Source organism: Trichosurus vulpecula, chromosome 4, assembly GCF_011100635.1.
Source record: "Trichosurus vulpecula isolate mTriVul1 chromosome 4, mTriVul1.pri, whole genome shotgun sequence".
Taxonomy (NCBI): Eukaryota; Metazoa; Chordata; class Mammalia; order Diprotodontia; family Phalangeridae; genus Trichosurus; species Trichosurus vulpecula.
This window is the reverse complement of record NC_050576.1, coordinates 431,024,760-431,051,856: the sequence shown is the minus strand read 5'-3', so window position 1 is coordinate 431,051,856 and position 27,097 is coordinate 431,024,760. Positions and strand designations below refer to the sequence as shown.

The 27,097-nt window shown below is 48.7% G+C and overlaps 1 protein-coding gene across 1 annotated transcript in view; it reads right to left on the bottom strand.

The window, feature by feature from the left end:
- PPP1R7 (protein phosphatase 1 regulatory subunit 7) overlaps nucleotides 1–27,097 on the bottom strand; it is a 27,582-nt gene continuing 485 nt past the window's right edge. Inside the window, exons 2-10 of the mRNA XM_036756948.1 lie at nucleotides 24,514–24,636; nucleotides 19,163–19,218; nucleotides 18,215–18,280; nucleotides 15,438–15,568; nucleotides 14,663–14,825; nucleotides 12,008–12,124; nucleotides 5,755–5,859; nucleotides 2,925–3,011; nucleotides 1–390 (exon numbers count right to left, since the gene is read on the bottom strand). Of these exons, the coding sequence (XP_036612843.1) occupies nucleotides 214–390; nucleotides 2,925–3,011; nucleotides 5,755–5,859; nucleotides 12,008–12,124; nucleotides 14,663–14,825; nucleotides 15,438–15,568; nucleotides 18,215–18,280; nucleotides 19,163–19,218; nucleotides 24,514–24,636 (1,025 nt within the window). The 3' untranslated portion in view covers nucleotides 1–213. The remainder of the gene's footprint in view (nucleotides 391–2,924; nucleotides 3,012–5,754; nucleotides 5,860–12,007; nucleotides 12,125–14,662; nucleotides 14,826–15,437; nucleotides 15,569–18,214; nucleotides 18,281–19,162; nucleotides 19,219–24,513; nucleotides 24,637–27,097) is intronic.

Here is a 27,097-nt window from a genome sequence, read left to right as displayed (position 1 = left end):
TAGGAAACATCGTGTTGCAAGATTTAATAATAATAACATCTCAAAAACAATCGTAAGAGGGTGCATCGTACACGTCTATGTGATCATTCAGTGGTTTTTTATTGGCCATTAGGAGCTGTTGATCGATTGAAGACTCGGGAGTGGGAGGTGGATTAAAAAGCCCGTGGCCGGGGCGCTGCTGCTGGGAGGAGGGACAGCGAGGAGAGGCAGGACTCAGAACCGCACAAAGGTGGCATCGATCTGCCGGATGGTGGGCAGGGCCAGCATGATCTTACGCCGGTACTGGGGGTCCTTCTGCAGAGGGTTGCGCTCCAGGTAAACGGTCTCCAGGTACTTGGCTCCCTTCAACTCGTCCAAGTCACTCCAGCTGTCGATGAGATTGTCATTCATCTGTGAAGTGCACGGACAGCAGAAAGTCTGGTTAGAAGGCATATCCCTGAGGCCAGGCAGTGACCTGCAGGGGGTGAGCGGAAGCAAAGCAGGCCGTAGTCCGGCAGGGCAGAGCAGCCCTCGGGGCTCACGCTCCACACCACGGCTAGACAGTAGCCTCCTGCCCACGTGCCCACAACACTAAATGACAGCCGTTTCCACATCCAGCATCAGAGGAAGGGCAAAATCCAAAATAAATGCAAATACGGAGAATCCACCTATTTAATTATTAAAGATGTTTTCTTTGTCAATGGCCAATGGGCCAGGTGTTTTCTAAGCTTATGACACTTAGCCACAAAAAGAAAAGGCATCCCAGCTACCACCCAGATGAAGGCCCTGCTTGCCCTCCTGGTGCGAGCCCTGAGGGAAGCTGCAGGGGGCCATTCCTGTTGTCTAGAACCCACCCACTCAGCCTGGGGATCTCAGTTTTGAGGAAGGAGCCTTCGGGCAACGATTGCCTGTGCTCTTTCTGTGAGGCTTCTTTTGCCTAAAAGGTCCTAAATGAAAGTGGGGAGTGGGTGTCCTGCTTCCCACCCCAGGGAACTTCTGACTACCACAGGGAAGGCAGCGTGGCTACTGCCACTGTCTCCTGGCAGTCCCCAGAGAGAGGAGAGGGAAAGGAGAGAGATCAGGAAGCAGAAGCATCTCTGGCCCTCTGCTTGTCTACCTTTGACATCTCTGGAGTCGGGATGGAATTCTGTGCCATTACCTGGTGCTTACATTAAGGGCCTTGGGCTAGGGTGCTGGCAAGGGTCTGAAGGACTCACACAGCGTTTACATCTGGAATCATGATTCCTATATCAATCAATAAACAAAAAATTCACTCTTTAAAGTGGGCTTCACCATTCTCCACAGAGCCCCTAGTGAACGTGTGCTGAGAAGTGGTGACTGGGCCTCTCCCTCGGGAGGAGGCTGGTGTGTTACAGAGGGGCAGTGAGGTGGAAATCGAAGGGGATCTGCCAGCCTGGGACAGCAGACATCGAGAGGAAGAAGGCACAGGCCATGGCCGTGTCTTTCCTGCTAAGTCAGTCTTCGTCCCCATAGGGCGAAGTCCTAGGGACCTTCAATGTGCCCATCTTTACTAACCATGAGTGGGAAATGTGGGTGCCATGCTGCAGGGCAGACTGCTGCCAGGCAGGATGGGGCAGGGGAAGAACATTAAAAAGAGCGTGGTGTGTTACCCACCCATCCATGTCTGCAAAAGGCCCCCCAAAGCTGAGGAGGGCTTAGCAAACAAAGACGATCTAGAACCCTGGTCTGCAATTTAAGGAGTGGCTTTCTAAGCTCACAACCATCCCCACACATAAATGCTAAGTTCATATCAACTGGAGATAGGAGAGAGGGGGTTTGGGCCAACAATGAATTCAAACCGAATTCCCCCGCCAGCACTGACAATGGGTCCTAGGAACATCCCTCCATTCAAACCTTCAACAGGTGGCTATTTCTAGTTTGTGATCCATCTATGGATCCCCAAACATTCATGGACGCACTAAGGGGCAGGGGCTTGTGGGGGGAGCGGCTAGGCCCTTCTCCTGTGCCAGGCCAGGCAGCTGTGCCCACCTGGCCCTGAGGGGGCCCTCTCTGAAAACAAGCCTGCTGCTGTCCATTCCTTTCTGCACAGACATGGCCTGGGGCTGCTGTTCTTGAATGGCCTGGGGTCCTTCTGGCCTGTCTGGAGGGTCTGAGTCATGACTCTGCCTTCTCCTCTCCCACCCCTCAGCCTGTGTTGATCCCCTGGATTCTGACTGGTCTGCCTGGATGCCTTCCTTGGGGTGCCTCCCAAGACTCTGGCCTTCACTTCCCTAAGGAACAATGCCTCTGCTCCCTGATCTCTTGCCCAAGAGTCCTGGATGATCAGTGAGGCTTCTTATGGTCTACACAGCCTCCCTGGCATCCTGACCTGCTGCATCTTCTGGATGCCTGAGTCCCAGAACCAACAATAAGGAACCAAAATGTTTCAAGGGTGGAGGAAAGAAAAGGAAGGGCCAGCTCTCAGATCCCACAGAGCAGAAATCGGCTGGCTCAGCACTGTCCCGAGATGAGAAGCAGACATATCTTAGGGGACAGAGGTAGCTTCTTTCTGACCTCCCTCTGGGAAAGAGGATTCCCCCTCCCTGCACCATCAGTGAAGACAAGGAGCGTCTAATTCTTCTGAGATACTGGAGTAGCCCTCTTTCTATTTTTTTTTTTGGAGGGGGTAGGTAAAGCAATTGGTGTTAAGTGACTTGCCCAAGGTCACACAGCTAGTGTCAAGTGTCTGAGGCCAGATTTGAACTCAGGTCCTCCTGACTTCAGGGCCAGTGCTCTAAACACTGCGCCACCTGGCTGCCCCTGAAGTGGCACTCTGGAACACAGCTTGCTGGAAATCCCATTTTTAGCTAGCGCAGACACTCTGATTATAATGGGATCTGGCCTGCAGACTCCCTGCCTCCAGCAAGAGCTAACACAGATCTTTACTCAATACAAACAACAATTCTAGTGTGACCCCTACTTACCCAGAATTCCTGCAGCTCTGTTAGGTGGCTGATGTTTTCAATCTTTTTGATTCTGTTTGATGCAATGTCCAGCATTGTGAGTTTGTTCTGAAACGAGGAAGGAACATTTCAGTGCCTTGTGGCTTGGCTGCCTGAATGGGCCAAAGGAGGCCCTGGGCCTTGGGGGTGTGAGCTGGGGAAGCAGCAGCGTCATGGCGGGGAGAGGGGCTGGTGCTACCCTCAGAAGTTTTAACAAGTCGAGGGGAGGGAAACTGTGACCTATGTTAGCAGAGGGAGGACATGCAGACACAGTCACAGAGGTGTTAACTCTCTGCTGGGGAAACCTAGAAGGGAGGAAGCATCCTGAGCAGACAGCACAGGCTCCACCCCTCCAGAAAGTCAGGCTCTCACCAGCCTCCCCAAGGTGGCCAAGCTGTAGACTTTAACACCAAAGAACAGGCCCACAGAGGACAGAGGTTCTGTTTACTCACACACACACACACACACACACACACACACACACGCACGCACGCACGCACGCACGCACGCTCGCGCGCGCGAGTGTGCGCACACACACCCAGCAAACAGCGGTTTTATTGGACTTTGTTTGGCTCACTTCCCAGACTGTAGAATCAAAGCTATTTTAAGCTGGCCAGCAGCCACCAAAAATGTATGCACATACATACCATACACACACATACGTGTATACACACACACACATGCATACAGGTGTATATGTGTATATATACACGCATATATACACATACAGCTATATAATGCACACATGTGCATTATATATATATATATACATGTTCCTGCTATTTCTAGTGAAGGATTCCCTTCTGCTGTACCTAAAATTGCTTCCTCAAAGTTCTCCTGAGTTTGAGGTAAACTTAAGAAAATCCCCAGCCTGCCACCAGCCCTGCTTTGGGGCCAACCCCTGGGGACACCCGTGGTCACTGGTCAGTAGCGGTCCCCATCTGCGCTGCCCAACACTGTCCGATTCAAGTCTCACACCTGCCCCATCAAGATTAATGTTCCCAATTTACAGATGAAGAAGCCAAGTGAAAGCTCAGGGAAGCAGCAACTCTGCAGCGGTCAAAGACAGGGTCTGGACCCAGGTCTCTAGTGACCAAGGTCTAAGGCTCTTCCCACAATGCCACAAGTTAACTGCAGCTCACAGCATGAGACAGGAGCAGCATGTTTCTCCTTGGAATCCTGGTGTTCAGAGGACTCATGAGCTACAAGTGACTCCCACAATATGAAGAGCAAGCCCCGAGGGTGGGCAGAAACCTCATTTCCTGCCCCTGGCCACAGCTGTTCCTGTGCTGTCCCATTGGCTGGTGATCCTCCTCACAATGACAGCAGCAGTGGCCGGCCCTGATCTAGTTCTGGATGTCAGGTGTGTGGCCGCCCTGGGAGGCAGGTTCTCTTTTCAGCTAAGAGGGACTGAGTGACTTGGCCAGGGAAATCCAGTGTGATGTCGGAAGTGCCTCAAGAGCAGGGTGTTAGCTGGTCCTGGTGCTGTGACGAGATCATCTCTACTCTTCCTTCAAGTTCTGGTTCTGGGTCTTAGGGTCATTCTGGACAGAGCAGCTTCAGCAGAACACGAGCTTGGAAGCCACAGTGTTAGGGGTCAAGAAGAGAGGGAAAGGGGGTTGGAGAGGCACCTCGTAAAGATACCTTTTCGAGGAGATACCGGACGATCGTTAGCAGGGATGGAAGGCCCAAGGGAAGGTTTTGGGCAGGAGAGATGAGGGTGTGTTTATGGGCAGTAGGGAAGGGATAAGGGACAGAGTGGGGATGATGGGAAAGGGGTGGGGAAGGAGCGGGGATGGAAGGAGATCCCTGGAACAGTGGAGGGGAGGCCTTGGGGAGGAGTGAGGCCGCCTTATCACAAGAGATGGGGGACAAGGAGGAGAGGGGCAGATGGAGAGCTCATGGTGAGAGGTGAGGGGAGGGGGCAGAGTGGAATCACCTCACAGTGGGGAGGACCCAGTCGAGGCTGCGAGACATGGATTTGTTTTGGACACCAGGGTCAGGAGTTGGGCTTGCAGGAGCTGCTCGCCCTTCCCCGAGGGCTCGGGGGTGGCAGCAGGAGGGCTGGCACAGGCTGACCGAGGGGACCACAGCCAGGCAGCTGGGAAGAGGCCGAGCTCCGAGCCTGATGTGCTTTGATTTCTGTGGCTTCCCCACTTCTGGCTCTGAGTGCAAGCCAGCTTCTCATCCATAAGAAGGCACCGGTGATGTTGGCCCTGTCTCACACGCAGGGTTGTTGGGAGGAAAGCCCTTCGTGGACCTCACAGAAAATGGAGGAATTCCCACGCAGTCATCACCATTGGTGTCTCATGGACTCTGCACTGGACCGGGAGCTCTGGGTCAGTGGGAATCACTTCATTCTTTGTGTCTGTCTCTCCAGTACTGAGGGGGAGCCTGGCCTGCCAAGGGCACTACATAAATGTCTGTTGACAGGTTGGGATGGAAGGACACGGAGTTTTCTTTTGCCCTGGAGTCACATTCATTTTCAGGATCAAGTGCAATTCCTGTTGTTTCTCAGTGAGGAATCAGCTGAATTTCAGCGACTGGTTGGCTGACAGGATCCTTTCTCAAGGCCAGGTTCTCATGTTCAGCTTATGCCAGCAGCATCCCAGCGGGTCTCCGTTCCCCTTTTCCCTCTCCTATACAATACTATAAGACTAATATTAAGGTAATGCTTTGAGCAGGTTACTATGCTGCTCCAGAGCCCAGAATGGCTCCTTAGCGCCTGCTCCAAGGCACTGAGTGTGTATGGGGCTGCTCTAATGTGACCTTGCTAAGTCAGGCATTACCCTTCACAGAGCTCAGCACTTACATTGTTCTCTAGGCCCTCGATGACCTCTATGCCATTGTGGCTGAGGTAGAGCTCCCGAAGGTTCACCAGGCTCTGGAGGCCTTCGATTTTGGTCAGCCGGTTGCTCTGCAATTGGGAGAAGGAAAGATCCAGCCAAAAGTTAGTGCCCAGACCTCAAACTACAACCACATCCACATATGCATTTTAAATTTAATTTATTTTTTGGGCACATTTTAAATTCTGAACTGTTTCCCTCCCTCCAAACCCTGCACTAGAGAAGGTCACCAGCGGACACAGATAGCACTCTCTGCACACATGCGCGTGCGCGCACACACACACACAATCTATATGTGTAAAACCATACTATGCATACTTCTATTTATTGGGTCTTTCCCTAGAGGTGGATAGCTTCTTCTTTCACAGGCCCTTTATAGTCGATTTGAGTATTTATAGGACTCAGAATAACTTGGTTGTCCAGTTACTCTGAACAATGTTGCTTTTACCGTGGACAACATTCCCTTGGTTCTCCTCACACTTCACTTTTCATCATTTCATACGAGTCTCTGCTTGTTCTTCTGAAATCACCTCATCTTCAATGCTTACAGTCCCATAGCACTCCACCCCAATCACACAGCACACACTGTCCAGCAATTCCCCAATTCATGGGCACCCCCTCAATTTCCAGCTCTTGGCCACCACAAAGTGAGCTGCTATAAATATTTTAGCCTATATTGGTTCTTTTCCTTTCTCCTTGATCACCTCGGGAAACAGACCCAGTGGTGGCACTGCTGGGTCAAAGTGCATGCACAGTCTTGTAACTCTTTGGGCATAACTCCAGATTGCTCTCCAAAACAGGTGGATCACTTCACAATTCTACCAACAGTGTGTTAATGTCCCAGTTTTTCCACATCCCTTCCAACATCTGTCAGTTTCCCTTTCTATCATTTTAGCCAATCTGATAGATGTGAGACACTATCTCAAGGTTGTTTTAATGTGCATTTCTCTAATCAATAATGATTTAGAACATTTTTCATATGACTAAATATAGTTTTAATTTCTTCACTGAAAGACTGCTTGCTCATATCCTTGGCCATTTGTCAATTGGGGAATGACTCATATGCTTACAAATTTGACAAAGTTCTCTATATATTTGAGATTTGAGACCTTTATCTGAGAAACTGTCTATAAAATCCCCTCCCCCGCCAATTTTCTGCTTTCCTCCTAATCTTGGCTACATTGGTTTTATTTGTACAAAACCTTTCAAATTTTTAAAAAATATTTTATTAGTGATTTTATTTAATATTTTAGTTTTCAACATTGATTTCCACAAGATTTTGAGTTACAAATTTTCTTCCCATTTCTACCCTCCCCCCATTTCCAAGATGGCATATATTCTAATTGCCTCGTTCCCCAGTCAGCTCTCCCCTCTTTCACCCCACTCCTCCCCCACCTCTTTCCCCTTACTTTCTTGTAGGGCAGGATAGATTTCTATGCTCCATTCCCTATATAACTTTTTTCTCAGCTGCATGCAAAAAAACAACTTTATTTTTAAGCATCTGCTTTTAAAACTTTGAGTTCCAAATTCTCTCCCCTCTTCCCTTCCCACCCACCCTCCCTAGGAAGGCAAGCAATTCAACATAGATCACCCATATATCATTATGTAAAACACTCCCACAATGCTCATGTTGTGAAAGGCTAACTATATTTTCTTCCATCCTATCCTGTCCCCCTTTGTTCAATTTTCTCCCTTGACCCTGTCCCTTTTCAAAGGTGTTTGCTTTTGTTTACCTCCTCCCCCTATCTGCCCTCCCTTCTATCATCCCCCCCCTTTTTTATTCCCTTCCCCTTACTTTCCTGTGGAGTAAGATACCCAATTGAGTGTGTATGTTATTCCCTCCTCAAGTTAAATCCAATGAAAGTAAGATTCACTCATTCCCCCTCACCTGCCCCCACTTCTCTTCCAATAGAACTGCTTTTTCTTGCCACTTTTATGTGAGATAATTTACCCCATTCTATCTCTCCCTTTCTCTCTCTCTCTCTCAATATATTCCTCTCTTACCCCTTAAATTTATTTCATTGTTTTAGATATAATCCCTTCATAGTCAACTCATCCTGTGCTCTCTGTCTATATTCCCTTCAACTCCCCTAATACTGAGAAAGGTCTCCTGAATTACACACATCATCTTTCCAGGTAGGAATGTAAACATAACAGTTTAACTTTAGTAAGTTCCTTATAAATTCTCCTTCTTGTTTACCTTTTCATGCTCCTCTTGATTCCTGTATTTGAAAGTCAAATTTTCTATTCAGCTCTGGTCTTTTCATTGGGAAAGCTTGAAAGAACTCTATTTTATTGAAAATCCATATTTTGCTTTGGAGCATTATACTCAGTTTTGCTGGGTAGGTGATTCTTGGTTTTAATCCTAGCTCCTTTGATCTTTGGAATATCAATATTCCAAGCCCTTCGATCCCTTAATCTAGAAGCTACTAGATCTTCTGTTATCCTGATTGTGTTTCCACAATAGTCAAATTGCTTCTTTCTGGCTGCTTGCAGTATTTTCTCCTTGACCTGGAAACTCTGGAATTTGGCAATAATATTCCTAGGAGTTTTCTTTTTGGGATCTTTTTCAAGAGGTGACTGGTAGATTCTTTCAATTTCTATTTTACCCTCTGGTTCTACAATATCAGGGCAGTTTTCCTTGATAATTTCTTGAAAGATAATGTCTAGTCTCTTTTTTTGATCATGGCTTTCAGGTAGTCCAATAATTTTTAAATTATCTCTCCTGGATCTATTTTCCAGGTCAGTGGTTTTTCCAATGAGATATTTCACATTGTCTTCCATTTTTTCATTCCTTTGGTTCTGTTTTATAATATCTTGGTTTCTCATCAAGTCACTAGCTTCCACTTGCTCCAATCTAATTTTTAAGGTAGTATTTTCTTCAGTGATCTTTTGGACCTCCTTTTCCATTTGGCTAATTCTGCCTTTCAAAACATTCTTCTCCTCATTGGTTTTTTGGAGCTCTTTGGACATTTGGGTTAGTCTATTCTTTAAGGTGTTATTTTCTTCAGTATTTGACTTGTTTTTCATGGTTTTCTTGCATCACCTTCATTTCTCTTCCCAGTTTTTTCTCCACTTCTCTTACTTGCTTTTCCAAATCCTTTTGGAGCTCTTCTGTGGCCTGAGCCCAATTCATATTTTTCTTGGAGGCTTTTGATGTAGGCTCTTTGACTTTGTTGACTTCTTCTGGCTGTATGATTTGATCTTCTTTGTCACCAAAAAAGGAGTCTAGAGTTTGAGTTTGAGTCTGAGTTTGTTTTTGCTGCCGGTTCATGTTCCCAGACAACTATTTGACCCTTGAGCTTTCTGTCATGATACGACTGCTTGTAGAGTAGAGAGTATTTTGTCCCAAGCTTAGGGTCCAAGTACTGCTGTTTTCAGAGCTACTTCTACTCCACTGTCATCCCAGGCTCTGTCCCAGCATTGCTCCTCCTCCCCCAAGAACCACCAACCAGGACCGCAATACAGATCCAAGCAGGGCACAGCAAGAGAATCTGCCTTTGTGCCCACAAGGTGCTCCTTGTACTGCCACTCTGACCCGCTGTTAGATTCCTCCCACCTTGTGAGCCAGGAACTTGGGAAGTGCTGGCGCTCTGGAAGCAGCCTCAGGCGCTTCCTGCTCCTGCTACCACCACCACCACTACACTACTTCCTCCACCCCGGGAGCTGGAGGCCGGACCACTCTGAGCTCAATCCCGCAGTTTCCCCCTAACCTGCTCTTTGCCACAGCTCACTGTTTCATGGCTCCAAGGCCTGTTCTGGCTGGCTGACTCAGGGTCTGGTCTGTCCCGGAGCAGCCCACACTGGGCTGCCCTCTGCTCTCAGCACCATGTGATAGACCCTTCCCAGTGACCATCCAGGCTCTTCTGGGCTGGAGACCTGTTTCCCTCTGCTATTTCGTGGATTCTGCAGCTCTAGAATTTGTTCAGAGCCATTTTTTACAGGTGTTTGGAGGGATTTGGGGGGGAGCTTAAGCAAGTCCCTGCTTTCCAGCTGCCATCTTGGCTCTGTCCCCAACCTTTTAAATTTAATGTAATCGGAATGATCCATTTTACATCTCATAATACTATCCCTTGTTTTTTCATGAGTTTTCATGAGTCCATAAGTCTGAGAGGTAATTTGTTCCATTTCTTCCAATTTACTTAAATGGTATCTCCTTTTATATCTAGGTCATGTATCTGTTTTGACCATATCTTGGTAAATGGGGCAAGATATTGGTCTATACTGAATTTCTGGCAGACTGCTTTTCAGTTTTCTGAATAATTTTTTTTTGTGGGGAGAGGCAATTGGGGTTAAGTGACTTGCTCAGGGTCATACAGTTAGCATCTGAGGTCAAATTTAAACTCAGGTCCTCCTGACTCCAGGTCCAGTGCTCTAACCAATGCGCCACCTAGCTGCTCTTAATAATTTTACTGAATGGCAAATTCTTATCCCACAAGCTTAAATCTTTACATTTGTCAAAAGCAAGGTTACTACAATCATCTCAAACTATATTATAAAGCAGCAGTCATCAAAACCATCTGGTATTGGTTAAAAATAGAGGAGAAGATCCATGGGAGAATCAGAAACTAAGGAATTCAATTTCTGATAAACCAGAAAACATTAATTACTTAGGAATAAACTTCCTATTTGATAAAAACTGCTGGAAAAACTGGAAAGAACTCTGGCATTAGTTATTAAACCACTACCTTATACCACATTCCACAACACATTCTAAATGGATATGTGACCTTAATATTAAAGATTAGACTAAAAGATTAAAAGAGAAGCAGGTCATAAGCCTCTCAAGGCTCTGGGGAGGTGACTGAGAGATTCTCAACCAAAGAAGGGAAAGGAGCAATTATGGAAGGTAAAATAGATAGCTTTGATAAAACTGAAGTGTTTCTGTACAAACAAAATTGATGCACCTAGGATAAGAAAAAAAAACATTTGAATGGGAACAAATCTTTATATCATATATCATACTTCCCCAATATAGGTTTGTATTCAGAATATATAAAGAATTTTATATATATACACATACATATAGTATGTATGTGTATATCTAAAAACCATTCCCCAAATGCTCCAAATCACTAATAATAAGGGAAATACAAATCAAAACGATGCTGACATTTCACCTTATGCCCTGCAAATTATTAAAGATGACAAATGATGGGAATAGTCAATGCTGGAGAAGCTGTGGCAAGATAGACATCCTCTTGCTTTGTTGGTGGAACTATGAATCACCACAACCATTCTGGAAGGCAATTAAGAATTATGCAAATAAAATGATAAAAATATCTACCCTCTTTGACCTAAAGATACTAGGCTTATACCCCAAGGAGGCCACTGATAAGAGTCCTCTAAACCAAAATATTTATGGCAGCAAAGAACTGGAAACAAAGTTGATGCCCATCAGCTGGGGCATGGCTCCACCAGTGTGGCTCATGAATAGAATGGAATAATACTGCAACATAATTAATGACCAATGTGATGACTACAGAGGCAAGTATAGAGAGATCTCCATGAGCTGGCACAGGATGAAGTGAGCAGAATCACAACAACCATGACAATGTTCCCAAAGTCCAAAGTAAGTGCGGCACGATTGCAGAGAATAAGCCTGGCTCCAGGGGCACGGTCCAGTGCATATAACTTTAGACTCTTCTTTCCCTTTCTTTTTGTCTTGTAGAAGTATTATTTGTGACACTGAATGGTTCTTTGGAAGGGAGTGTTACAAGGGAAAAGCAGCGTTATGTATAAAAAACCCTGACATCAAGAAAAACTTACTAAAAAAACCAGTTATTTAAAATACATAAGGAATTTGTCATGAAAAAAAAAAACAACAAAAAACAGCTCAAGGTTGAAAGCTATTCCTAAAGGCAGTCCTAATCATAGGGAGGCAGCACTGCACTGAAACCCCCCAGCTAAAGAGCTGGGCACAATTCAGAACCCAACTGCAGCTTTACATAAGGTCTGGCAGTATAGATGGCACCTTCTCTTAACAGTGCTGGGATGGATGGACAGGATGCCTGGCTTGGTACTTTGCACACAGTGAATACCTAACATATCTTTTTAAAAAAAGAGAGGTAGGGGCATAGTTTTAGGATGAAGGTGATGGCTGCAAAGAGTAAATAACATGAATAGGCCCAAAAGTCAAACACATATAAGGAAGGAAACCCAACAATTCCAGCCGCCTGGGCCCCTGCCCTCCCCCGCCACGGCGGGCCCCTGCCCTACCTGCATGCTGAGCACTGTGAGGTTACTGAGGGCATCCAGATTCTGGAGCTTTGTGATCTTATTCTTCCCCAAGAACAAACTGTCGAGGTTGGTCAAGCTATCGATGTTCTCAATGGCCTGTGGAAAGGACACAAGTAGCTGTCTTTATGTTCCTCTGGCTCTAGGCTAAGCTATGGGACACCGGGCAAGGGATCACCTTTGTAAACCTCGGTTTCCTCACTTGAAAAATGAATGGATGATTTTGATTACATTAAATTGAAAAGGTTTTGCACAAACAAAGCCAATGCAACCAAGATTAGGAGGGAAACAGAAAGCTGGGGAACATTTTTTATAGCCAGTGTCTCTGATAAAGGCCTCATTTCTAAAATACACAGAGAATTGAGTTGAATTTAGAAGAATACAAGTCATTCCCCAATTGATAAATGGTCAAAGGATATGAACAGGCAGTTTTCAGAGGAAGACATTAAAGTTATCTATAATCATATGAAAAAAATGCTCTAAGTCAATATTGATTAGAGAAATGCAAATCAAAACAACTCTTGGGTACCACATCTCACCTGTCATATTGGCTAATATGACAAAACAGGAAAACGATAAATGTTGGAAACGATGTGGGAAAATTGGAACACTAATGCATTGCTGGTGGAGTTGTGAACTGACCCAAACATTCTGGAGAGCAATTTGGAACTATGCCCAAAAGTCTCTAAAACTGCATATCCTTTGACCCAGCAATACCATTTCTAGGGCTGTAACCCAAAGAGATCATAGAAGTGGAAATAGGACCCATATGTACAAAAATATTTATAGCAGCTCTTTTTGTGGTGGCCAAGAACTGGAAATTGAGGGGATACCTATCAAATGAGGGAATGGCTGAACAAGTTGTGGTATATGAATATAATGGAATATTATTGTGCTATAAGAAATGATAAGCAGATGAACTTCAGAAAAACCTGGACTTATATGAACTGATGCTGAGTGAAGGGAGCAGAACCAGGAGAACATTGTACACAGTAACAGCAACACTGAGCGATGCCTGACTTTGATAGACTTGGCTCTTCTCAGCAATGCAAGGTTCTAAAAGACTCATGATGGAAATCTCTCTCCACATCCAGAGAAAAAACTCTGGAGTCTGAATGCAGCGAAAAGCAGACTATTTGCTCTTTTTTGGTTTGGTTTTGTTTCTTCTTTCTTGTTTTTCCTCTGGTTCGTTCTAATACTTCTTTACAACATGACTAACGTGAAAATGTTTAATTTTTTATAAAGTTTAATTTAAATTTTAAAATTTAATATGAATGTATAAGTACAGCCTATATTAGATTGCAGGTTATTTTGGGGAGGGGGGAGGAGAAGGAAGGAGAGAAAATCTAAAACTCAAAATCTTATGGAAGTGAAAGTTGAAAACTAAAAATAATTAATCAAAACAATGTGAAAGGGCAAAGCAGGTGTTCTTCCCTTTATTTGTGGCATGGATCCCTTCAGTGATGTGGGGAAGCCTATGGCTCCCTTCTCAGAATAAAGGTTTTAAAACAGGGTTACGAAGGAAACTAATCATACTGAAAAATAAAGATATAATTTTTTTCTCATCTGAAGTCCTAGCCCCACTGAAACATCTATCCCCTCCCCCTAAGAGACTGTCGACCTCAGGTGAAGAACTCCTGATCTAATCCCTTTTACAGATGGGCAAATGAAGGCCAGGAGCATGGGGGTGACTTCTTCAGCATCACACAGGTATATGCATCCAAGCTAGGATTAGAACCCAGGCTCCTGGACTCCAAATTCAGTGCGCTTCTCTAGGTTGTCTTAAAACAAAAACAAAAACCAGAAAGTACTTCCTGAGGGCAAAGGATGAGCACAGGCTTAGAGAGCTGGAAGCTGAGTGAGGACCAGAGCTAGGCCCATAATGTTGGCTGACTGCCTGCCTGCCTGATGGACCAGACCCCATCACTCTTTCTCAGTGTGTCAGGAGAGAATCAATTATGAGTAAGCATCTCCAAGAAGAGGGTGTGTGAGAGAGGAGAATGAATAACGTACGAGCCCAGGCAGCTTCCTGTCCTGAGCCTCTGGCCCTCGTCACATCATCCCAGGCCTGCGGGGGGGCCCCCCATCCTCCATACAGCAGGAAAGCCAGGCATATGGGACAGCCAAGGCAAAGGCATGGAGGTGGTAGAGTGTAGAGGGAGTTTAGGAGCTCCATTGATGAGGGCAAAGAGGAGAGTGACACCCCAGACAGATCACAAGCAATTCACCCCTCACTACAGAAGACAGGTGGGGCCTTATTCTAGAGGGGTGGGTGTGTATGTGCATGTGTGCGTATGTGTGCATGTATATATGTATGTATGTGTGTGTGTGTGTGTGTGTGTGTGTGTGTGTATGATTAAAACTAAAATGGACTGAGGAATGAATTGAGAAAGCCACGTTCTTCAGGAACACAAACTCCTTCCCTGGATTTCTTGAGGTTTTCTTTGGCTTCTGCTCAGGAAACAGAAGCCAAACAGCCTCCCTGGGGGAATGGGCTCCCCCTCCCACTGATGTCCGGCCCTGCCCAAGCCTCCTGTGTTGCCACCCAATGGGCCCCTGGCCAGCTCGGCTGCTCCTGTCCGTCACTCCCCACTGGCATGAGATGCCACCCTCTGCAGATGCCCAGGCAGTACCTACCCGGATTCGATTAGATCCAAGTTCTAACATCTTTAATTGCTGGAGGTTACTTATGTTTTCAATTTTGTTGATTTTATTGTTGACCAGGAAAAGTTTCTTCAGCTGGGTGAGCTGATCTATCCCTTCAATATTTCTCAGAAGATTAAAAGAAATATCTAAAGTTCTGGTACCAAAAAAAGATGAAAAAAACGTTATTCTTTTTATTTTAACAGCAAAGGCGTCATCAATTTAGAGAAATAGGCCGGAAGCTGTGTGTGGGAAGGAGCTGGCTCCCTGAGACAGACATGGCTCATTCTTGCTGCCAACAGGAAGCCCTGGAACCCCGAGCTTCTGCCAGCTTTCCCCTGGTTTTCGCGTCATACCTAAATCCATCCTAGCAACCAGGCCTGACTCAGCCTTCTGAACAAAGGACTCACATTCATGCCGCCCATGCTCCTCCTCCAGGGCATCCTCGTGGCCTCCTGAAGGCAGTGCCAGGGACGTGCCGGCTTCTAGGGAGCGGCCTGCTTGGGCTGCAGCCCCTGACCAGCAGAGCTTGGCGGGCAGAGGTTGCTACCACAACTGGACGGTCAGCAAGGCCATTCAACTAGGGGTAGGGGCTCCACAACCTGGGCTGATGAAGAATCCCTCTAGCAAGTAAGGCTACTAAAAAGCAGCCCCTCAAAGGCCTGAAGCCATAAACCTCTGCAAACTCAAGTGCTCCAGCTGACAAGCCTGGCACCTGGGCAGCACCCCCTGGCCCTCCCTGCCTAGGGCAGTCCCTCCTCGCACTCACTCGAGGTCCTTCAGCGCCTCCAGATTCTCAATCTTTCTGATCTGGTTGTCGTAGAGATCCAGTTCTCGAAGACTCTGTAGCTCTTCCAAGTTCTCGATACACTTAATGAGGTTCTGCCGGAGGCAGAGGGTCTGGAGAGAGGGACAAAGGGAAAGGCAGGTGGTCAGGAAGAGTTACCTGGTGAGGAAAAGGGGCCCAGATGATGCCTGCCTCCAGGAGGTCTGTATTTCTCCCTCTCTCCTTTTGTTGAGAGTGGCACTTGGACTTTGCCCAGCAGCAAAGGAAGAAGTGGCATCTTTCACAGGACAGCCTTGCTCCCCTCGATAGACCCTGCCTGCACCAACTCTTCAGCACCAAGCACCTCCCATTCCTTCCCCATCCTCAGCTGTCCAAAGCACACCCAGGCTGCCTTCCCGGCTCTCTTCCTTTCACTCCCTGCTGCTGCCACTGCGCTCTCTAAAGAACAAACAGCCTTTCATCTTCCCCCTCTTCCTCTCACTCCTGAAGCTGTGGCCTTCTCGGCCAGCTGCCCCTGCTGGTTTGGGGGCACTTTCATTCAAGGCCCCTTACTGCCTGGGTCCTCAAGGCCACAACTGGTCCATTTCTCTTTTCCAACTCCCGCCCTCATCTCTGATGATCCCTCAAACAGTCCAGCTTCCTGGTTCCTCCATCTCCTCAGGTGCCACGATCTGCTTCTTCCCCCCAGCTAAGCCACACAGACACGGTCTCACCCATAAGTGTTCCATGTCTGTGTTTGTGACCGCTGATGCTCCAGTATCTGACCAAATCACTCCATTCTTCCCTCTGTCTGGACCCCTCCCACCTTCTTTGGCCTTCATGTTTTTCTACCTCTCAGCTCTTTCCCAGGCCACCAGCCTATCTTGAACCTTGGCTGGCTGGGTCATTTCAGCTGAAACTGCTCTCTCCAAAGTCACCAACGATCTCCTACAGCCTCCTCTCCATCATCATCCCTCTGGACGTCTCTCCAGTCTGACACTCTGACAACCCTCTTGGCTCCAAGCCTCCAGAACACTGCTTTCTGCTGGCTCTCTCCTTTCCCTGACTAACCCCAAGGCTCAATGATGGGCCTTCTCTTGTCTCTCAACCACCTCACTGGCTGATCTCATAAGCTGCCTCAGGTTCAGCGATCATGGCCATGAAGATGACTCTCAGAAATATTTAGTGAGTTTTCTCCGGGGTTCCCATCGAGCATCCTCTAGGATGACTCTAACTGGATGAGCCAAGGGCAGCTCACACTGGGAGTGATGACCTCGTTCCCTTCCCCCCACTTTCCTAACGGCTGAGGGCACCACCATCCATCCCAAACTCAGCCCCTGGTGTCACTCCTAACACCCCAGATCTCATGTGCTGCCAAGCTTGATTGTTTCCCCCACGATCACATCTCCATTCCCACAGCTACCAGCTTGGCGCAGGTCCACACCACCTCATGCTTAGCCTCCTGCCTCAAGACTCTCCCCTGTCCTCAGCCCCTTCAGGGATCTTCCTAAGCTGTTGGTCTGACTGGGTCACCCTCCCCACCCTCATTCAGCGAGGGCCATTGGCTCCCAGGATCAAACAGAAAGTCCTGTGCCTAGCACGGAGAGCCCTGCACATCTCAGCCTCCTTCTCTGCCATCGTTCTTCAGTCTGAGCCCCTTCAAGCACACCTAGATGCAGCCACACTAGCCTGCTCACTCTCCCTGCACAGGCCACCCCCTGCCTGCCTTGAAGGTTTTCCCTCCTTGGCTTCGAGACTCAGCAAAGGGTCCTTCTCCTGGTCCCTGCCCCATTGTTAGGGCCTTTCTTCTGAAACCCGCTCTCCTTACACGGTAGCTATCTTGGATGCACAGTTTCTCGTGTGCCGCCTTGCCCAGAAGAATAGGAGATCTTGAAGGCAGGGCCCAGATCTTTGCTTTGCACTGTATTCCCAGAATCTGCTGTGGAGCCTGGCACTGCCCATCTCTGGGGTCCTTTCTCCTCGTCCCCTTCCCACGTACCTGATCACTCCTCCTTCTGGTCCTCCATTGCTGGAATTTCCTCCACTTGGTTGCTGCCAAAGGGATCTCCCTGAGTCCCCCTGCCCCTTCCTTGGGTAAGCTCCAGAAGACCAAATAGAAAGTTTGGTGCCCCCTCCTACCTTTCTAGCCCTCCCATACCTCACTCCCCAACACATCCTCTTTGTCCAGTGGCACTGGCCTCATGGCCCTTCCACAAACAAGCCCCTCTATCAGTCTCTTGGCCCCAGGCCTTCCTCCCAGCTGTCTCCCTCCTGGCTTCCCTGTAGACACAGCTAAAGTCTGTCTTTCTCCAGGAAACCTTTCCCATTTCAAAGGAAGCCTCCTAGGGTACCCCCACCAAGATTGAGCGGCCCACAGCTTGTGTTCTGTCAAATAGGAAGAAGCCTCGGGGGGTGAAGTCAGAGGGACACTCAAGCATCTGTAGAATCTGAGGAAGGTTTTCATTCAGGGCAGGCTTGTTTCTGGCCTAAACTAGAAGGAATTTACAACACAGAGGTGGACAGACTGGGGTCTCTCAGACCCCAGGAGGTCTGAGCAGTTTTCTGCTTTAGATGAGAAAGGCGAGAGCCCTGGGCTGGGCACCCCAACCCTACACACCTTCCCCATCACCTCGACTGTGGTGTTTAGTGCTAAAAAAGAAGAGAAGGAGTGAGAACTTCTGGAAGCTGCTCAGCCTTGTCCAAACAGCTGGGAATGAGCAGTGGCCAGGAAGGAGAATGCAGTCAAGTCCTCTTGCTCCAAATGATTCAGAGTCACTCACCTTCACTTTCTTCAGGACTTCGAACCCTTCAATTTTCCCAATTCGATAATGATTTAGATCAATATCCTGAACATAGAAAAGAAATCGAGCTTAGCCTCGGAGAACTGCCTGGACATTCACTTTCCAGAACAGGCAACATGAGAAGGAGAGGGGTAATTGGGGAACAGAGCCATCGTTTCTTGAACAATTAGAGGGAAAATAAAATAGCATACATTTCATTTCAGCTGAATACTCCCCGCTCAGGTGGGCTTCAACAATTCCCATGTGCACACACACATATGTGTTTGCATGTGTATACACATAAATAATAGCTACGTAGACATAGACATCTGCATGTGTATGCATGTACATACGAAGAAATGCAGGCATGTCTATATGCATGCATGTATTGTGAGCAGAAAAATGTAGCAGACAGGAACCATGGACCAGTGCTTGCAGAGGAGAGGCTGTGTCTCTTAAACTACACTGTCTGCACCCCTCACTCAAGAGTGGGGCCGAGGGATTCCCAAGCTAGTCATGGTTTCTCAAAACCTGAAAACTTCCTAATTGGTCATTATGCAAGAGAAGATATCCCACAGCCTGGGCAGTCTTAAAGGTGCTCTGGACCACCTGCCCAGACTTCTTGGGAAGATAGTTGAATACACATGTACATCTCAACATTCCTTTGAGCCTTCTGATGTGTGCAATCGTGAGTCTCAGGTTTAGGTGGCACTACATTGTTTCTAGATTTCAAGCAGTTAAAAGTGGATTTCAATGACTGGCATAAAAACAATGAGAGAATTGCAGGTGAGTGGGCTACACCATCCAAGAAGCCTCAGCAGGCCCTCTGGGGCTCCCCAGCCCTGCAAGGTACCCATGCCACCCTGCCCCATCTGCTGCTGTCCTGTGGGGTAACATGGGCACCACTACCCCGCCCCAGCCCCACACGTCCACACCCCCACACGTCACCTCGGCGTCTTCATCCAAGTGCACGGTTTCCATATCCACGGGCGGCTCAGCTTCTTCTACACAAATGCCAGAACGTACAATCAAAGTCCTGTTGTGGGCGGGGATGCAGGAGGAGGCGAGGGCTGGGGGCAGCAACCCTGCCCTCCTTTTATTTGTATCTCCCCCCAGTGCCCAGCATTGTGCTCTGTATACAGGATGCTAACACATGGAACCTGCTTCTTCTGTTCTATTTTGTCTAGGGGACCGGTCTTTCATTTTTGGCATTAAATCCAGAACAAAAATAAACAATGGTGCAGTTGAACTGTCTGTTGTAGTAAAAGAAATGCCATTAATACAAGTGCCCCCTGGAGAAGAATTTGACTTTTTGCTGAGGACAGCGCTCATGGGGCAGGGCCCGCATCTCCACCCTGAGCTCCTTCTCCTCCCGTCTGCTGAGCATCTCCCAGGAGGAGAGGAAGGGCCTGTTATCCCGGGGCTCATTCCCTCAGCTCTTCCCTAATTCATGGAAGTGCAGAATTGGATGGCTTCCCTCCCGCCCATATTGCCTTCCTTTGGTTTATGGCGACAGCTCGGGCTCTGGGAGCGTAGACCATGCTGAGTCGTCAGATGTTCTGGGACGGGCCTTTTATTGCTTTGGAGAGCTGCCCACATCTACCCAGAACAAAACAAGGTGAGCCGCTCCAGAACACAAGAGACCTCAATGCCCCACTGGGTAGGCCCGCACAACCTGCTTCTGGCTCCTCCCTCGGGATTCCTCCTACCAGATCCTGAAAGCCCAGGCTTTCCCTCTTTGGACAGTGTGGCTGGAAAGCCACCGTCAGCTCTCATGAAGAATTTCTCTAATCTCAGCGATGGAGCCGCAGACACCGGGCGAACAAGTGGCCAGGCTGGGGGCTCAGAACACCGCCTGCCTCCTGCCAGGTCTGTGCCTGTACGGTCCGGTGGTGGCTGTGGCTGGCATCAACCGTCAAATTCATTCTAGTTAATTCCCTTTCCGTGTAATCCTTTCTCTTGCCACATGTTCAAGTCAGGGATGCACAGCTATGTACAAAGTCATGGAACCTCTGAGATGGCTGAGACCCAGAGGGCATCCAGGCTGCCCCTGACCCTCCGAGCACTCACTTAATCTTTACTTTGAGAATTCTGGAAGGCAGAGGCCCCACCCTGTCCCCACCTCACCTCTGGGAGGCCCATGGCCTCTTCCCCTTTGGGACGACCCTGCTGGAAGTTTTTGTTTGTACTGAGCCTAACGCTGTCTCTGTCCCTTCCCCCAGGGCTCCTAGGCCCATCCTCAGGGCAGACCCAGTCTCATGCCTCTTCCATAGGACACAGCTGAAGACAGTTTGCTCACTCCTCACCTCTCTGGGCTACCCTTCCCCCAAGGGATCTCCAAAGCATTCTGGTGGTCCCCCTTCGGACATTCTCTGAAGCGTGATGCCCAGAGTGAAGCCCAACCCCAGTGTTCCTCCTCTTAGTGGAGGGCTCAGACCCCAAAGGTCACTGGGAAGGGTCACAGTAATTGTCCTGCCCAATTCCAAGGGTCCCATCCACCTCCCCAAGAGATGGAACAAGCCGATGCTTGGGATATCTAGCGGGGGCACTGAGATGAGGCCTACTCAGCCTCCACTGCGTACAGAGCACTGAACTAAAGCCTGGGGAGATAGAACCCTCACCGAGGAGAGGCAAGGCACAGAGATTAAACTCACTGAGAGAAGTACAAAGTCAAGTGTTCTGTGGGGGCTGAGGAAGAGCAGGAAACAGCAGGCTTTGGGAGGATGTGGCATTTTCGAGGGCGTTACAAGATGACAGGAATTGGACAGTGAGGAGGAGGGTGAAGGAGGGCATCCTGGAGCCCAGGACCCAAGATCCAGGGGGTCTGAACTTCAGCAGAGAGGTCACAGGTAATTGTGGGGGCAAGGGGAGAAGGAATGGCTGGAAAAGGCCCTGAGAATGTTTCAGAAGGATGAGCAGATGAAGGCTGCAAGGCCACCTGAGGGCAAGCGGCATGGGCTGCTCCTCTTGGGGTCCTCGGCACAGCCTGCCTGGCTGGATGGGCGTTTCTCCTTGGGGAGGGCTGCCCAGGGGCCTCCTGCCTTGGAGAGTCAGGGACTTGGCTTGGAGTAAGAAATGTGATTCTTGCTGCAGGGGGAAGGATGACTTGGGAGGCAGTTGGCGGGGAGGGGTCAAAAAGAGACGAGACAGGTGGAGCCAAGATGGCGGCTGGAAAGCAGGGACTTGCGTGAGCTCCCCACCACGTCCCTCCAAAAACCTATAAAAAATGGCTCTGAACCAATTCTAGAACTGCAGAACCCACAAAATAGCAGAGGGAAGCAGGGATCCAGCCCAGGACAGCCTGGATGGTCGCTGGATGAGGTCTATGGTGCACGGAATGGAGGGGAGCAGAGCTCAGTGTGGGAGGCAGTAGGACCAACCAGACCAGGAGCCGGGCAGGACAGGCCCTAGCACCCAGAATCAGTGAGCTGTGGCAGTTACCAGACTTCTCAACGTACAAACACCAAAGACGACAGAGAAGGCTAGTGGGAAAAACTGCAGGGGACAGAGTTTGCAGTTCGGCCACCGCCCCCGGGGCAGTGGGGGAGGTGCAGCTACAGAACTACAGCTGCAGTTACTTATATAAATATATAATATATTTAATACTAAATATATTAAATAAATTTAAAAAAATTAAAAAAAACAAATAAAAAAAGCGACAAGACAGATGGGGGTGCGGGCATGAGGCAGGGTCCAAACAGAACCAGGATATGCCAAGGACTTGGCAAGTGACCATCCATGAGAAGTCAGGGATCAGAAGCAAGTACTACATTCAGAACACAGGAGCCTCTCTCAGTGACTCAAGCCCAAGAGATGATGAGCTGGACTTTGGATCCTCTGAAGGAGGCATGTGAGTAGAGAGAGCCTATAGGCAGCTCCAGAGGACAGAGGATCACTCCATATTTGGGAAAGGAGGCTGATCAATGGCCGAGACCCAAATGGGGGCAAGAAGCATGGCCAAAGACAGGAGAGCAGGTGAAGGACCTGGGGTAAACAGCCTGGGGAAGACAAGACGCACATGGGGCACGGGACAGCTGTCTTCCAACAGCTGATGGGACTCGGGCTGTAGGGGCCCAGGGAGGTCAGGTGGTTGAACTCCCTGATTTTCCAGATGAGCAAAGTGAGGCCTACAGGTTCTGTGCCTATCCCAAGGTCACAAGAGCTGGGGTGTGAACCCGTAGCCCCCACCTCCTGATCCTGCACTCCTTCCACTGACTGAGCACACTGGCAGAGCCCCAGAGATGTCAGACTTGCTGCTCAGAGGGCAGAATTCAAGGTGAGAGGTGGAAGTCTGCAAGAAGTCGCTGTAGGCTGGAATGGCTAAGGAAGGGCCTTGGGTGGGAGAGGGCATGGACCGGCCTTCCCGGGAACGCTTCAAGCAAAGGCTGGATGGCCAGGCCTGGTTGAGAAAAGAGTCTTCTTTGGGGAAGGGCTGGAGACCAGCCAGCCTATGGTGTTGAGACTTAGGGGGCCAGAAAACGTTAGAGCTAGGGAGGTGGCCTGGGACATCAGGGAGGGCCAATAGAGAGGAAGAAGGCCTGAGATGCCTGTTATGTGTTAAGAACTGGGCCACCAAAACAAAAATGAGACAGCCAGTGCCTCTCTAGAAGCTTCTAGTCTACCAGGAGAGACAACACTGACATAGAGAAACAAAATACACACAAGGGAATCTGAGAGGGCAGGCCCTGGCTGCTAGGAGCAACAGGATGGGTCTCATAGAGAAAGTGGTGCCTGAGCTAAGGGACCCTAAGAGGCAGAGGAGAGGAGAGAGGGCACTCCAGGCCTGGGAAACACCAAGGCAAAGGCACAGAGGCCAGACAGAGGCAGAAAATGTGTGAAGAAAAGGAACATATACTAAGGCTGGAAGGGCAGGTTAGGGCTGGTTTGTGAAGGCTGACCAGAGAAGCCTCTATTTGATCTTCAAGGTACTAAGAGGAGGGAACGCAGAAGGCCTGGAGGCTGAGGTCATAGGACAGACTTTCAAAATGTCACATTCTGGAGGGGGTCCCATGCTGAGAAGGGTGAGGGATGGACATGTGTGGGATTTCAGGGAGGGCAGGCTGTTAGAGCCTCGTGGGCACCTTGGGCCAGTCTATTTATCTTAGTGTGTTCTCAAGTTAAAAAACAACTACCCAGAAACCAGTATATAGAGAGAAAATGGTTAGATTACTTGCATGACAGATGATTCCTGCAAATGAGAGTAGATGCTGTTTCTGATCTCCATAAGGGCAGGCCTCTCTTTTACTCATCTCTACAACTCCTGCAATGCCTTGCACAGAATATGCCTTTAATGAGTATTAGGCATTCATGACGTTTTACAGCTAAGCAAGACCTCACATCATTATTAAACTTACACAAACTTTAACAAGACATAAACACGGGAATCAGGACTTGGCCCACAAGTGTGAGTCACCAGCAGCAAGGTGCTAAATAAATAGCTGGGGGCAATCATGGCCCAGGTTGGTCTAAACCACTGCCCTTGTCCACATAACGTCCCCAAAGGCTAATGATCCACGGCAGAGTAAATCTGACCAGAATGTTCTTAGTAATGGGCCTCTGCCTTACAATCGGGTTGCTATGGTCACCGGTGTACTTAAGAGGTAAGATGAAGAATCTGAATTTTTAAAAAAAATCAACTAAAGCACTCCCACTGGCTGCAAATGTCCTTTTCTTCCCCAATAACTTCACATTTTTTGTCACTAAAGGAAGGCAGAGGACAGCTCCAGCTTCCTCTGTTTCCCACAAAATCGAGATGACTTAGAAGTGCTTTCTCTGCACAGTGCTTTAACTTGGTTCCATTTAAAAAGGATTATCAGCCTTCAAAAATGGACTCTGTGAGAAACCCGATCACTTTTCTGGGAGGGGGCTGGTCATTACTATGGCCAAAAATCAGTGTCAGAGGGTGTCACAGAGTGGAATCTGGGTCTCCCTTCTTGAACAATCTTTCACATGACCCATTTCCCCATCTGCCACTTCCAATATTGAGGTTGGCCTTTACTGCAATGAGTCTATTCAATCTGAAACTAGATTGGTCCCTGAAGGACAACTAGTGTAGCAGCAAGCTAAGAGTCTCAAGCGGACCCAATGGGTGAGTAGTTCTGTCACCTACAGGGGAAGGGGAAACTCCAGGAGACCCTTGCGGACAGCTTCTGAAAGACCGTCGGTGAGCCGGCTGTTGAGCATGTGGGCCATCATCGACCACAGCCAACTGGGCATGGAACACGGCTCAGCCCAACATGGACCCTCCCACGTCCTCTTCCCCGACTTGAAGCCTTGGGCTCTTAACTGGAGGCACGTACCTTCTGGGTTGTCGAGGTTCTGATCATCTCTCAGACTTTGCTGACTGAGGTCTGAGACCAGGTCTGCTCCATGTTTCTTTCCTTCTTCATCACCTGACTCTTCAGACTCGACTCTTCTGTCGACTGAATAAAAACAATATATAAAATAACAAAACCAAAAGTCAGCTACGGAAACATTATTGCAGGACAAGCTACAGTAAGATCGATCTTAATTGAGAATGTTGTTAACTACTTGGTTCCTGGAAAGTCCCACTCTCCACATCCCACATGAAGTAAGAGCCACAATGAGCAGTAACCAGGAGGAGTCAGAGAGCTTTCAGTACTCATGGACACACATGTGCCCTCATCACCTTTTTTTGCCCACGATCACCTTTTGCTAGCCAGGCCAATGAGGAGGACTCACAGGGCTATGGAAATCTGAAGGAGGTCTGACGGCACCTCGGGCAGGTGAAGACAGTTCCTGACAGCTATAGCCCTGGCCTGTGGCACCAAAACTGGCTTATGACAGTCACCCGGGGGCTGTTTGGAGGCTTGAGATAGCATGGCAGTTTGGGACACAATTGCCCTTTAAGGTTGTGAGAAAAAAATCTCACACTCTCCTTTTGCAATTTTCCTCATGACTCCCCTCATTTGGAAATTTCAAAGCCGAATCAGACAGACTCCAAAGTGACAAAGCCTCCAAAACCCCACACGACCGTGACACGTCATCCTTCGAACAGACTGCCAGGGAAGGTTTTATTTATGAGGCAGAGCACCCTCTTCCTGCACCTGGCTCATCTGAGCAGCCGTTAACTGCTCGCCATGATAAGAGCAGACGTTCCTAGTGCTCTGAAGGTGGGATGGGCACTCCACGTAGTTTTCTCTTGTACAGAGGAGGACTCTGAAATGCCTGCAGTCACACAGGTCATCTCAAGAATCCAATCCATCGCCCAACTGTTTGGACCCTTGAGGAAAGTCTGTCCCACAGAACAGGGCCTTCCTGGCTACACACTTCCAGGGATTGTAGTGAAGCTCAGGCTACTCCTTTTCTGGGCCTATCCTGGCTCCCTTCTCCACCTGGTGGATCCCAACCTAGCGTTTAAAGCCCATTTCAAATGCCAGCGCCCCCAGCTGATCCCCAGCCCCACAGTTGTGGGAGGGACTGTAGTTTTACAATATTCAATGCCCAATTCATGGGAAGGCATCAAGCACCTACTATGTGCCAGGCACTGGAGATATAAAGACAAAAATGAATCAGTTCTACTGCTCTCAGGGAGCTTACTGTATTGCTGTGGAGAGATATTCTGTGCAGAGAATAGAATATATGCAAAATAAATACAGATTCACTGGGGAGATGGAGGCTTCTTATAGAAAGATGGTGGAGCCTGTGCTGAGCCTGAGGGGAAGGGGGAGGAAGGAGAATGACTGCAGTGTGAGAAGCTCTGAGCTTTTAATTATTTGTATCCCCCATGAGTGGCAACTCAAGGTACATTTAGGGTATTTTTTGGGGGTGTACAAAAAGGGAAGGAGGTGGTGAGGAAGGGGACGAGTATTGAAAATCTGGTTTTTAAAAAAACCATTACATTCCTTGTTAGATTTGAAACAGTGTAGCATGGGGTCCACTGCCCCGCTCGTGGGCTCCTGGGTCCCAGATAAAAAGTCCCTTGTCATCGTCAACCCTGATACATTTCTTATGTAACTTTTTCAGGTTCTAGGAGTACAAAATTCCTGCCTACACATTGCCTTCCTGAGTGCCTGCCCACCGCTGGGGCATTTGGATGCCCACTCAACACATGCTCAGTACTCGCTCTTTCCTCTGGGGGGTCTTTCTTCATCCACTGATCGATCACATACCGTCACTCCCTCAGGGGTCACTGGGCTCCGAAGTGGCAGAGCTGGGATCGGAGGGTTTGGATTCACAGCACAGTCCACTGGGGCCTCAGGCCATGTCAGTGTGGCAAAGGTCACTTATTTGAGAAATGAGGGACCCAAGATGGGGAGGGGCCACACAGGTAATGAGGAAGGGGAGCACCCCTTCAGCCTGGGCAATCTGGTGGCCTTGCCAGGGAGATCTCACCTGCTCATCTCTCGTCTTCCCTCCCCCACCCTCGAATGGGGACCCCGGGCTTCCCTCCTGCCCCTTCTCTGCTTTCTGGCCCCCTCCTGGGCTGCCCAGGGAACCTGGAGTCCGAGGACCGGGGGCCGAGCCCAGGGTGACTGGGGGCGGCACCGCCTGATGCCTTCTTAGAGCCTGGGTTTGCTCCTCAATGAAAGGGCAGGGGGGACTGCAAGAGGAGACCCCACCTTCTTTTCCCATCAGATTCAAAGCAAGGCAACCACGAAGCACCTACTGTGTGCCAGGCTCCCACCCTTTCCCGACCCATTTCACACGATTACCCTTTGGGAATTCTAGATCCCAACCCAACTGGCTTGGGTCTAGTTCCCTGAATTCAGAATCCTGTCCCACCTCCGAGCCTCTGCTCCAGCCGCTGCCCCTCCAGGAATGCCTGCCCCCAATCGATCGATTGATCAATAGATCCATCACCACCGATTCCTACAGGCAGCCCTCCCCTGGGGAATGCACACTCTCGGATGGCAGGGCCGC